A 14,054-nucleotide genomic window follows, 5' to 3' on the forward strand; every position below is an offset into this window, starting at 1 on the left:
TAGAGTAAATTGTATCTGGAATACTGTAAGTATGGTATTGTAATATATGACAAGATGTCATAATTTGGCAGGAAATGCCTGTTACAATAAATAAATAAATCTCATCCATGATCAATAAACCTTGCAAAGAAATTTGCTGGATCTGCTTGAAAATGATGTAAATGTTCACTTGACTTGGCGACTCTTGTGCATTTTCAATCTCCTGTCAACAATTTTGGACATTGTGCTGACAACTTTTTCATAGTGAGAACCTCTGTTATTATGTGGTATACAAGTTCATATGTGATTCTCAAGACACTGGCAATGTACTGAACTGTCGCTTGTCAATCTTTTGTCATCACATCATGCACACAGTCAACTTCTGGAGTGTTGGACTGCTGGTCTTCCACAACACGGGTCATCTTCCAGGCTCTCCCTTCCTTGTTTAAATTTTCCTTCCACTTCTATCATTGAATAGGAAGGGGACATCCTCACTCAATGTTGTAAACATATCAAGGATTGCCTTTGGCATTAGTCCATTTTTCCTCAAATACTGGATGACTACACGGTGACTGATTTTGTCTATCTTTTCTCATTCACACGCCTTCAATTAAAAAAGATGCTACAAGTCCCCCTCTTAAGTGATGTCAAAATTATTTTTTGCATCCAGTTCCTTTGTAACTGCATCACATATCCCCAATCAGATTGGTCAGACAATATCACCCCTTAATAACTTCTGCATTACTTCTATAACAAGTGACTTTAAAGTCTTTAATTATTCATGTCACAATCATCCAATGCTATAGAAAACAATCATCCAATAAATCCAAGTTTTGCCAGTGACCAACTCAAGTTCCAGCAGTCAATATCTGGAATGTGAAATTTCCCATTATAAGACATTCTGATTTACTGGCCCACTATTTCTCTTTTTAGTGGTACTTGCCACAGTTATTAGGCCTATAACACACTCCTACTCTCATTCCGAACTGATTTTACATTGCACTATCCACCCAAATCAAACTGGATGTATTCAGATTTAATATGCTTCTTAACTAAGAACAGAACCCCCCTCCTCCTATCCTTTCTGTACACATTGTATACTCTTCCCTTATTCAAATTCTGCACTCCTCAGATCTGAATGACACCACATCTTCAATATCACTACAATGTGTGCATTTGATGACTTAATCAGTACTTCATCAAATTTATTTACTGCTCCTAGCATTCGTGTACAGGCAATATATGCATTTGTTCTTACTCTTAGTTGCTCTAAAAGTAAGAACAATGGATTTGCTTGTTTCCTGATGGTTGGTTGGCTATTTGGTGTTTAGTGGTGCATTGGCAGCTAAAACCATCAAAAAATATTTGGTAATCCCGAAACAGGTTACCATATCAAAAGCAATAAATATATATGAAAAATATAAAAGGATAAATGCAAATACATGAGTATTAAAGAACTGTAAAAAAAAATAAAAAATTCTGTACCAGGTACATAATGTGTCCTGCCGCTAGCATATTTAACGTGTTTTACATTTAAGCTGCCGCTAGCATATTTAACGTGTTTTACATTTAAGAGTCATAGGCAGGTGTTAAAAATGGTTTAATTTTCAGATATTAATAAAATTCATGGATAATAATATAACAATGTTTTTATTTTATTAATAATAATTACATATCGGTTACTGAAAGTATTGGTCTGTGATGACTAAAGTAGGATATATAATTTTTACATTGAAGTGATTTTAGTTCACAACTAAATACACCATTTGTAGTTGCTCCATTACGTGTAGTATTTATCGAAAGATCTTATGACATGTCCAAGTTGAAGAATGTTTTCATAATTGTGCAGAACTCTTTTCCAGCCTCAGAGTTTAATTGTAAAGAAAAAAATTACATTCAATCTGAAAACACCAAGTGACTTGAAACCAGATGAGTTTTCAAATTAATGCATTTTCCAGTTTCCGAAAGTTTTTTGTATTTAAGATACACCTTAATATTTCTGTTTCTAAATTCCTTAGCTTTCCAACGATATTCTGTACGTCCACATTATCCCATTTATTACGTGAGAAAATTTCCTTGATCACATGTTCATATTTTCCACTATCCTGGAAAAACTACTGCAATTTTCAGAGGTTTGAAAGTTTTTCCTCTAGTATAGAGCTAAGATGAAGCTCCATACAAAATTTCATTAAATTTGGTCCAGTAGAAGATAAATTATTGTTGCCATCATACAAGTATGATTCCAACAATACAAGTTACAATAATTCACTTCTGCCAGAAGCTGAAGATGACATCACTTCCATAAAGCTTTTCGCATGACGGCTTTTCGTTACAAAATTTTGGGAATAACGCTAGTAAAAACATTTTTAATGTCAAAAGTTAAAAACATCAGATATTCTCACTCTCTCTCTCTCTCTCTCTCTCTCTCTCTCTCTGTGTTATCTAAAATCTGTCCGAGTATAAATGGTTGTCCTATTAATAAAATCTGTAAAACATAAACATTGTGAATTGGTAAAAACAAGAATTCCATTAAAATATGAATAATGGTTAAAATAGTTTTACAATTCTCACATATAGGTGGGTCATCTGCCCTCAGCAGAAAGGTGTGTCAGATACCTGTGACCAATGTGGAGCCAAGCAAGAACTACTTCCTCTCAGACACTGTGCAAACTGGACTGCCACTGCTTGATTACAACTTTAATCTCATCATCATAGGTTGCCATCCCATCTGGGGTTGGCGATCAGCACCTGTTGTAAACATCATGAAATAATTGTTCCCCAGTTTTGCCTGTCCATTCCTTCAAATTATCCAGCCATAATATTCTTCTTCTTGGCTAATCAAGTTTTTTGTTTCTTGATTAGAGACCAGCAATATCCTTTCTCTGCTGACTGATCTCAACACTTCCACATTTGTAACTTTAGCTATCCATGGAATACTTAATATTCTTCTATACATGTACAGCTTGAATGCCTTGCCTCCAATTTCTTAATTGTTGCTTTCTTTAATGTTCAAGTCTCAAAACCATAGAGTAGTGTGGGCCAGATATAGCACTCCATTACTCTTAGTTGAAGATTTAGATCCAACACATTACATAAACAGATAGCTGCAAGTTACATTAAATTTTTTGTATGCAGAAACTGGAATCTTACTCCACACTCCTGTAATACCATGGTTGGTCCAAAATATCCTTAAGGTGTTCAAACTGGATTCAAGCCAGTATGCTGAATATGATAGGTTTGCCACATTATTTAAAAAAAAAAAAAAAAAAAAAAAAGGCATTGTCCTGCTGGCACAAATATCCCTTCCAAAGGACTGCCATAATGCAGAGTTGTGACTGATGAAACCATGAATACAGATGTCTATTGTGAAATTCTGAGGACCGATGACCTGGTCCTCAGAACGTCACAATAGACTAATTTAAAAATAACATCACACCACAACCAGCACTAAACTTCATTACTGATGCAATACAGTCTGGGTGAAATCATTCTTTGGAGTACATACAGCAGCTAGGCACATCCATTTGATACCTGGGCCATGTAACATGATTCATCACTCAATTTCATTACATTACATCAATCATGTTTTGTGATTGATGTAATGTCCCCCGATTCTAGACCAGGATAGTTGGCAATATGTACTGCTGGGAAAGAGCTTTGGCTTATGACCAGCTGTGCAACCACAGTAATCCATTTTATCAAATATTTTTCTGATGGTTGTTGGTTCTACACTTATCCCAGGTTTGTCAATTGTCTGTTGAGTCAGCTCATTAAGGGTGCCTTAATGAGCTGACTTGATTTCCTCTCACCATCCATTTCAACTGTTAATGTGCTTTGGAGCCACTAATGGTGGTCTACCTTGCTTGGAATGAATGGTCAACATCACCTACTGTATTCCATTTTCATAAAGTGTTTTTAACAGTTGATTTTGGGTGGTCCAGTCTTTCCTCTATTAGGCAAAAAGCCATGATTAAAATGTTGCAGCAATCTTTTTTTTAAGGGTTCTAGGCCATTTTCTTGTCCCATTCTGTTATAGATATCTGTAATGTGATTTAATTTACTATTACTTCCCAGGGGAGTGAGGTGTCACAATGCATGCTGGAAGACAACATATATGAATAGTGGGTCACTGGGAATAGTTAATTTATAAATTAAAGAGGAAATATAGACCCAGATTGCTTCGTAACCTAGATTTTCTTTTGGAGGGATCTAGGTTCTTTTCTTGTCCATTTCTGTTCCATCCGTCACATGAATTCTTAATTTACCATAACTTCCCAGGGGTGATTCCTAATAAAGCTGGAGAGCAATGGCTATTGAGTCACTGGGAATAGTTTATTTAAAAATAAAATAAGAAAACAGATTACTGAATAAGAAACATACATAATTTTTCTTTATTATTTATTTTTATTATTATTATTTTTTATTTCTCTTTTCTTTTTTGATCCAAACCCTTTATTGCTAAAAGCACTTGCAGAAAATATTTATTAAAATTTTACATATCTACAGCAAACTCCAATAATGCCTAATATAAAAAGCATTACTGGTGGGACACTTTTTTGTGGACTATTTTTAATATAAATTATTTTGATTAATAAAATTGATTTTTCAGTTTTATTATTTCTTATTTTTTGCAGTTTTTAAGAAGCATTGAATCTAATTAAAACCTGATAATTTTATATCAAAAGATTGCTACCCTATGCTTGCTTGCTCTCTCTCTCTCTCTCTCTCTCTCTCTCTCTCTCTGAGGCTAACAGAGCTGTGTGGTCATATAAAAGGGCACAGTAGTACATGTGTTTGAGTTGACAATGGTTCTGACCTACAACTATTAAATATGGTGATGTTTTTGTATTTTCTCTCCTTATCTTGTAAACTCTTCTGACCCTATGTAACTATCCCTGAGTATAAACAGAAAATTAATTTTTTATTTTAATGGCTATGCTTGAATTTTTTGCATACAGTTAAAAAAGAATAAAAAAATTTTAAAAGATTATTAAACTAAGCATATCTTGACTATCATAAACATACTAAATATAGTAATGACATAATACATAATAAAGCTACTTCATTAATTAAATATATTGATACTTTGTTCAACACACACACACACACACACAGAGAGGAAAGCTGGGGAAAGTGCATGAATGGAATGATCAATGGCTAGAACTAGCTATAAAGAGTGGCCTTTTTAACTTCAAAGCTTCAAACTAAATAAAAAAAAAATAAATATCACCTGTGCCAGAAACAATTTCTATAATTGTTTATTTGTTTGGTTTTTAGGAGCATTAGGAGCATTATTTGGTGGGCACGGGCTCGAACCCCGGTTTAATCAAGAAGCGTGTGCTAAGCACTGCTGCTCCTGCCCACCTGGCTACAGAGGCGCTCAATTTCTATAAAGTAAACAAACTGTCATTCTTTTCAGGTTCATTGTTTTTTTGGGACCTTAAAAAATATAAGCAGAAGGGCATTTTAAATGAAAGCTCTATAGACATTAAAAAAATGGATGACACTTCAAAGACTGGTCCATGGATCAGAAGTAAAGAGCATTAAAAGTGGAGAGCTCTATAAGTGGGAGTGTTATAATGAGAGTGTGTATCCTGAATACATATCTGCACTGAAAGTTACTAAGGAAAGAACATATTCTGCACTTTACGGTAATGAGCACTAGCACTCTTACCCATAGAAATAATATGTATGATGAACTCAAGGTGCTCCAAATTAATGTGCAGCATGCAATATCTGTAGCAGATGAACTAAGATTAGTTTGTGAACACGAAAGGAGTGACATTGTTTATGTTCAGGAACCTTATGTTTATAGAGGTCAGCTAACTGGATATCCCAACTCTATTAGAATTGTCTCAAATAAGTGTGACAAACTAAGGGTTGCTATACTAATTTTCAGCTCTGATCTGGTTGTGACCAGAATTGATTCCTTATGTACATTGCATGCAGTGTGTGTTGGTATTGAAACTAGTTGGGGACAATTTTTCATTATATCTATGTAGTCAGCCTGATGCGGACCTTCATTGCTCTCTTAACTATTTTGAAGAGGCGTTATTCAGATTGAAAGGCATAAAGGTGATTATCTGTCTGGATTCCAATACTAAAAATCTTTTATGGCATTCTAGATTTACAGATGCCACAGGCAGGTTATTGGAAAAGCTGATATCATAATCTAAACTTGAGATCATTAATAAGCCTGGTAATGAACCGACATTTTGGACTATTAATGATGAGTCTAACATAAATGTAACATTAGCCAATAGTACAGCCCTCAATTTCATATCTAATTGGCAAGTAAAACCAGATTGGATTAACAGCGATCACAGCACAGCACAGAGTGATTACTTTCAACTTAGACTGTACTAGAAGTATATTTATTGAGCCTCATTTGTTACAACTTCGAAGATTTGCGATTAAGAATGCTGACTTGGGTAAGTTTGACAGATTTGTTAGGACAATTTTTGGTGAAATGTCGTTAGCTGAGTTGGATAGGATTAATGCATTTGATTTGGTTCAACTATTACAACAGAATTTATTTGATGCCTCGAGAGAGAGTCAATGAAATTAAAGCAAAGTAAACGTGTTCTGGTGCAATGGTGGTCCTCTGATCTTACTGATCTCTGGAAGGAGGTCAACAGGTGGCGTAAGCACTTCCAAAGTAAGAAATATAGGCAAGAAAATTTGGGATTCTCAAATAAAAAATACGTATAGTATAGAGGATGCTTTAAAAACTTTGGTTAAATTGGTTAGAGATTCAAATGCAAAATATGTTCTTGGCATTTTTGTTGATTTTGAAGAGGCTTTTGATATCTCTTGGGACAGTGTGTTATTGGTGCTTCACCTCACAAAATGCTGCCATCAGCTTTATAGATTATTTTAAGAAAAGATCTTTTACAATTAAGTCTAGTTGGAATTCGGTAACTAGATCTGTCTACTATTCAAGGATGTCTGCAAGGATCTGTTTTTCAGCCAATAATGTGAAAATTGGTATTAGAGGATTGGTTACGGAAGGAATATAGTCATGTTCGTGTGATTGCATATGTGGATGACCTGGTAATATTAGTTGAAGGCTCTACATTACAAATTGAACAACAATCTAATGAAATAATAAAAGATCTAAACATTTGGTGTGACTTCCATAAATTAACAATATCCAGGTCAAAAACAAAAATATTATCGCTCAAGGGGAACCTATCTGTTCGTAGAGAACCTCATGTGCTGATTGGTTGTGAAAGTTTGAAGTCCATTAAGAATATTAAATATCTTGGAGTTTTCATTGACAGAGGTCTTAGATTTGACACCCATATCAATTTTCTATCTGTAAAGGTTGCGAAATTTGTTAACATGATAGCAAGAATTACTAGGAAGGATTGGGGTATTAGAGGTAGGGCACTATCTCTTCTTTATGACTCTGTTTTCCATCCTATTGATTCTTATGGTATCTCAGCCTGAATAGACTGTGGTAATTTTAAAAAAATATATAAGAAAACTGTTCCATTCAGAGGATGATTCTCCTGAAGATGGCTCTAGTTTGTAGAACTGTCTCCACCGATGCACTATAGATTGTCACAAGGAAAATGCCAAGTGGCCTCTTTCTGATTTACAGAGTAATGACTTTCAACATTTGGTATGGAACTCCTTTTATTATTCGTGATCTTGAGTTGGATTTGGCTAATGATCCTAAGAATGAGGCCAAGCGAATCTTAGATATCGTAATGACTCTTTAGAATCATAGATAGGCTAACCCATATAAAGACAAAATAACTCATAGATTCTTTCTCTCTGTTGTTGATGTTCCGCTAGAAAAATGGTTTGTGCCTAATCTACAAACTGTCTTATTAACCGGTCATTGCTCAATTTTAGCAAAACTGAATCAGCTGGGTGTTTTGGAAAGGTCACAGTGTCACTGCATGGCCTGGAGACATATTTTATATTATTGTCATGAGTACTTGGATCTCAGAAATGAATCTTGCTCACCTGACTGAGGACGATGAGACTCAATTAATTAAGACTGAGGAAGATTTTCAGGCTTTTCAAAATTTTCCAAGAAATTATTCCAGAAAAGATTGGTGCTGCTTGAAAAAAGAACAGTAAAAGGCTTATAGACTATTGACAGGAATTCTGTATAACAGTTAAAGGTGCTGAAATAAAGTGTAACCTAGTAGTTAATGATCATTGTGTCCTTTGTAAACAGACTAATCTTATTGGACAATTTATGTAGTTGTGACCATATTGTTATTTGTCATCATCTTGACTTCGTAAGATCAGTGGCTCCTTGCACCATGTTTGGTCTTATTCATGTCACATGGCTTATTGTGCCATGTGCCGCAATTTATAGTTCTGTATATTATCTGTATATCATATGAATCTGTATAAAATATATGTATATAGTGGAGTTGCCAGTTTCTGGCTAGTGGCCACTTGGTAATATTTAAAAAAAAAAAAAAGTTTTTTTTTTTTTTTTTTTTTTTAAAGAAAGATGCTAAATTTCATTCCTATTACTTCTGAAGCATACCACTGAAAGCCAAATTATTTGTATTCAAAATATAACAGTAATTAAAAGGAATATACACAAATAACAGATAAATCAAATATTTTCTATAAATTTAAAAAGAAATATTTCACATCACAACGAAAATTTGTTTCACTCACATTTTCTAAAACTCTTAAGCAGCGATCAATTTTACGAACTTTGTCTAATTCGGCTTCAGATGGATGAACCATGACTGTTCGACTGTCTGCTCCCAGTTCATATACACATGTACTCACTATAATGAATTATGAATGAAAACTTACAATATCAATAGAAAACAAAATCTATAAAATAATTATGTAGATAGCAGGAAAAATATCAAATCTACAAAAATGAGTCATTGGTAGTTTTAAAATTGATTCACTCTTTATACGTATTTTGAAAGAGAAGGCTAATTTTTGATGCTTTATTATCATTATCTATATATTTAATATGGAAGCCATTTGACAGTCAGTCTGAATGATAAGTTTAATGGATAGGGCTGGAAGTGGTCTCAAATTGAAGATATTTCTTCCTAGGTGTGCAGAAAGTTGTTAAAATTTAAAAATTCCGAATAGTTTTATTTTACAGAACGGGCCAGTTTTATAGTACAAACGAGAATAGTTCAACTATTCACTTCATTGATAGAGCCACAGAAAGATGTTAACTGCTAAACAAACAGTTGTCTAAGTTGATAAGGCATTTTTTTCTGATTAACAATTTGCAACTATTTAACTGATTAACAATTTGCATGTACACACAATTGTGTCCTTTGTTCTGGGGGGGAAAAAAAATAATAATAAGACTCTGCTACCAATTGCAAAATTGCCTACCTTTAAAGAAAGAACTAATCATTAGGATTCCACTGCACTGCTTGCACGTTGCGCATGCAAGCTCATACATTTGTTGCCTTTCGTTGTGTTTAATATGTTCCGAACTCATCATTTTATCATTATCAGCTTCAAGTTTATTTGTTTTTTTTTGTTTTTTTGTTTTGAGATTATTAGAGGTAAGTAATTTAAGGATTTAGAAGTATGTCACAGTCATAGCACGGAAGGCGTGTCCATGCCATGCTCCTCTAACTGGTCATGTTGAACATACCTTGTGGCAAAGAAGAAACATGCTTTCGTGTTTCTGCAAATGTATTCAGGATTGTTCTGAAAGACCCATCCTGTTATTGTTATTTGGTTTTTAGGAGCATTAGCAACTAAGGCCATATTGCTCCGGGAATATGCGGTGGTCATTCCCTGACCTTTCCGCATCCTCCGTATTTGGTGGTCACGGGGTCAAACCCTAGTCTAATCAAGAAGTGTGTACTACACACTGCTGCTCCTGCCCACCTGGCTACGGAGGCACCACCGATCCTGAATACATTTACACGTATATACTGATACAACATTTCTTCAGGACAACTAGAGAAAAACTCTGCTACCAACTGCAAAATTTTCACAATGGGAACAGATATTATTATTATTTTCCTGTGCTGATAGTGAAACTGTCCAACATTTTTTCAAACAAAAGGTGGACAACAAACACCAAATAAAATGGTTAGGTTCAGTAAAGATTCATATTCACCTAGAAACACTCATTACAGAAAGTTTAAATCGGGTACATTTTATTAGTTCTCTTCTGCATAGTGAACAGATAAGGAAACATTTCTGTCAGTGATGAATACCACCTAAGTACCAAGTCTTCGGCTCTTAATTGAAAATTTCTCCACTTGTTCTTAAAACTTGTGCTCCATAGCTCCCAACTGTTACCTTTTTCACTTCCTTCTTCCATTAACATTCATCTTTTTGTATGGAAATTTGCATATATACGGCCAATTCCTGAGCAGAGTGCCAAATCCTTTCCTTCCAACTGCACTCAGCTCAATAGTTTTAAAAATAATGAAAAATTCATTAATTGCCAAACTCCAAGAGTTGGAAGTTTTTATTATTAGGGGCAAATGATGCAAGAAAGCAAGCTTATACACCATCAGCCAAAAAAAAAAAAAAAACCCCTTCTCACATTACCTCTGTTCCCGCCAATAGTTTCTCTAGTTCTGTCTTGAATTTATTAAAACTATCCACTTCCATAACAAGATGGAAGTTTGATCCAGCAACTAACCACCACACTGAAAGGTAACTTCTGTATATCTATCCTGCAACCATCCTTCCCCAATTTGAATTTATGCCCCTCCCCTATACATAACATGTATAGTGTCAGCAGGAGGAAGAATTCCATCAGCATTGAGCTTGCTCAATCCATTCAAACACTTAAACACCTCAATCAGAACACCTTGCAGTAGCACAGCCTCCAGATGCTGCAATTTGCAAAACTGACACCGTTCTTGCTAAGGGCACCTTTTGTTCCCCTCGATTTCAGTGCCTTTCTCCGCATGTGTTCCAGCAAATATACACCATTCCTAAAATAAGGCCTCCAGAATATGCAGTACTCAAGATGCGGCCTAACAATTTCCTTGTACAATGGGATAGTGATCACTTCCTTATCTCTACTAGCAAAATTCCTATGCTCAGAGAATTCCATATTTGACAACACAATTATCTCCAGCTCCTTTTAATTTTCCATTACCCTGAGTGTAGTACCATTTAGTTCATATATTAATCTGCAATTACTGCTAAACTTATGCAGTACCTTGCATTTGTTAGTGTTAAGCTTCCATTGCCATTTCTTAGCCCATTTGTCTAATTTTTCTAGAACTTGCCTAGTTCTTACTTTAATTTTTTATTCAAACTATTCTTTACACAACAACGTATGGAAGTTTTCTCCAACATTCAAATACCCTCTGGCTAAAGACAAACATTCCCACATCTGTCTTGCAACCGAAAGAGGAAGAATGCCATCAGCACTGAGCTTGTTTCATCCATTCAAAGCCATAAAAACCTCTATCAGATCACCTTGCAGGTAGTCTAAGCTGCAATTTTCAGAGCTGAAGTCTGCCTTGGTAAGACCACCTTTTCATTTCCTTTACCAATCTCATTGCCCTTCTCTGCACCCTTTACAGCAGATCTACATCCTTCATACCTATACGAAGTATTTAAGATGTGGTCTAACCACTGCTTTATACAACAGAATAATCACTTCCTTGTCCCTGCTGGCAAAGTTCCTGTATAACAAACAAACCTCCATAAACTGTCCTGGCAGCCTGTCTGCATTGCTCAGAGGTTTCATATCTGACTGCACAATTACCCTCGGGTTTTTTCATTCCACTGCCCCGAGTGTAGTACAGTTCGTACATTAATGAATGTTATACTTCAACTTGAATTTATGAATGTTATACTCCAACTGCCATTTTTCAGCCCATCAGACTAATTTGTTCAGAACCTGTTGCAGAAGCTTACCCTTCCAACCTTTGTATCATCTGCATCTAAATATAGAAAACAATGATAGCCCCAACACTGGACCCTGGAGGATTCCACTAATAGGTAATCCCTGAAGTGTACATTAATAACCACTCTCTGTCTTCTACCACTCAACCATTCCTTTATCCAGAGTAGTAACCTGCCCTTAATGCCACAATGCTTCAATTTGTATGGCAGTCTTTAATGTGCAACAGCATCAAACACTTTCCTGTAATCCAAGTATATGATATCAAAATAATTATTTGCATCGAGTTCCTTTTTTACTGCATTATAATATTCAATCAGATTGGTCAGACAAGACTCCCTGAACAAATCCACGCTGCGACTGCAGTATAAGTGCATTCCCTTCTAGATGATTCTGCATTACTTCTTTAACAATACTCCAATATTTTTCTCAGAACAGAAGTGAAGCTATGAGGTCTGTAATTATGAAGTTTTCTGAGCAATGCAGACTGGCTGCCAGGCTGCTGTTTTAGTTCACTTTCCTCACAGGCTGAACATCTTTGTGAATAAACCATATTTGTGAGTGAATGCCAGGTCACCTGTGTAAACTATGCGGTGACTAAGTGAATGTTTGTGAATAGCGTACATATATATATATAAATTTTATTGTCGGATAGTTTCCATGTTTAGGTGTTTGGCACCTGCATCCTGTCTGACTGAATGATGATGAATGCAAGATGACAAATGTGTGTGACAGAGTTATCCTATGTCCTACTATTGAATATAAGTGCATATGTTCTGGCAGTCCCCCCCACCCAAATTATACTGCAGTGGGGGCAACCTCTTAGAACCCCCCCACCCACTATGCTGATATCATGCTTCTTCTCTCCTTGAGGCATAATATAGGAACTGCTGGCACAGCAGCAGTTCACACACTGGCCAGACCAGCAGCTGGTCTGGCCAGTGTGGGATCTCATACAGAGAACCTCTGTGCATCCAAATCTACCCCCCACCTCAACACACATAGGGTGCTTTTGTCTTATGAATTTAACCTCCAACCAATCCTATACCCCTTCTTCCCATCAGAAGATTTTACCTGTTGGACTCTACCACTACAAAACTTCTACTGCTCTCAACAGTTCCCCTCATATGGAGGATTGACTCCTTCCATAGGGATGTCTCCCCATCTCCTCTAACTTTCTATTTCCAGGTGGACAGTTTTCCTATCAATCGCCTTCTTTATCTTCTTATCTTCACCTGTTCCCTCCTACCTTCACTGTCTCCCCCACTCTCGTTTTGTGTGTGTGTGTGTGCACGTGCATGTCCTGGCATAGACCAGAGTACATCACCACCACAGACTATATTATTTCCAGCTATGCCTGGCTGCCTCTTCAGGGCTGTGGATGAGCAACATAGGATCCCACCAGGACCCTGCAGCTAACAAACCAACACAGTCCAACTCTAAACTACACTACACAGACCAACAACCAAAACTTACACTGTCTCTGGTATTTACAGAATTTGTACTCCACACACGACACACTCTGGAATTGGGCATGTTTTATCATCACCACACCAGAAAAAGCCAAAATACAAATAATTATCACTATATTGTCTGCACACTAATTTTTTTTTTTTTTTTTTTTTCCGGGCTCATCACTTTCAAGACTTGCACTCATGGATGGAACTCCTTACGAGGAACCTGTCCATTGTTAAAAAATGGAAAATAGTAAAATCAACAATGTTATTGCTTGTGATCACAGCTTTCAGACTATTTTAAAGCACAGCCGTGAGGAAACTGAAAGTGATATATGCAGGACCAATACTCTTTGAACAGAATGAGGGGCACATCTATCGCTTTAAAATATAGTCTTATAATAAAAGGTGGTTGCATCGGCACAGGAACAAGGTAATAAAGTTGAAGTAGCAGGGACAAACAGGGAGAAATATCAAAACAAGCCAATAATAAAAGACTGGGAATATTTTGCTAATCGTTACACTTTGAAGGAACAGTGCGTATGTATCTAACTTTAATGAGCAGTATCTTATTTCAGTCAGCGCAGCGACAAAAAGAGAAATATTGGAAGGGTAAACACACAAATAACTTGAGAAAGTGAGTGTTGGATACGCGAAAAATAATTTACTGTCCCACACGTACAACATTGCGTTTCAGTAAAAATGGCGTCAAAAATGTATATAAAAACTATAATTGGGAGTAAATAATGTACAGTTAATTTCTTAAAATAGGTAAAAGT

The 14,054-nt window shown here is 35.9% G+C and overlaps 1 protein-coding gene across 5 annotated transcripts in view; it reads right to left on the reverse strand.

Annotated features, from left to right (window-relative positions):
* LOC150081850 (wings apart-like protein homolog) overlaps positions 1-14,054 on the reverse strand; it is a 287,626-nt gene that overhangs the window by 78,123 nt on the left and 195,449 nt on the right. For all 5 annotated transcript variants that reach the window (XM_090378945.1, XM_090378944.1, XM_090378942.1 and 2 more), the window contains one exon: positions 8,632-8,747. In XM_090378945.1, the coding sequence (XP_090235071.1) occupies positions 8,632-8,747 (116 nt within the window). The remainder of the gene's footprint in view (positions 1-8,631; positions 8,748-14,054) is intronic.

The sequence above is a fragment of the Mastigoproctus giganteus genome, chromosome 8 (assembly GCF_048544385.1).
Source record: "Mastigoproctus giganteus isolate SK-2022 chromosome 8, ASM4854438v1, whole genome shotgun sequence".
Taxonomy (NCBI): Eukaryota; Metazoa; Arthropoda; class Arachnida; order Uropygi; family Thelyphonidae; genus Mastigoproctus; species Mastigoproctus giganteus.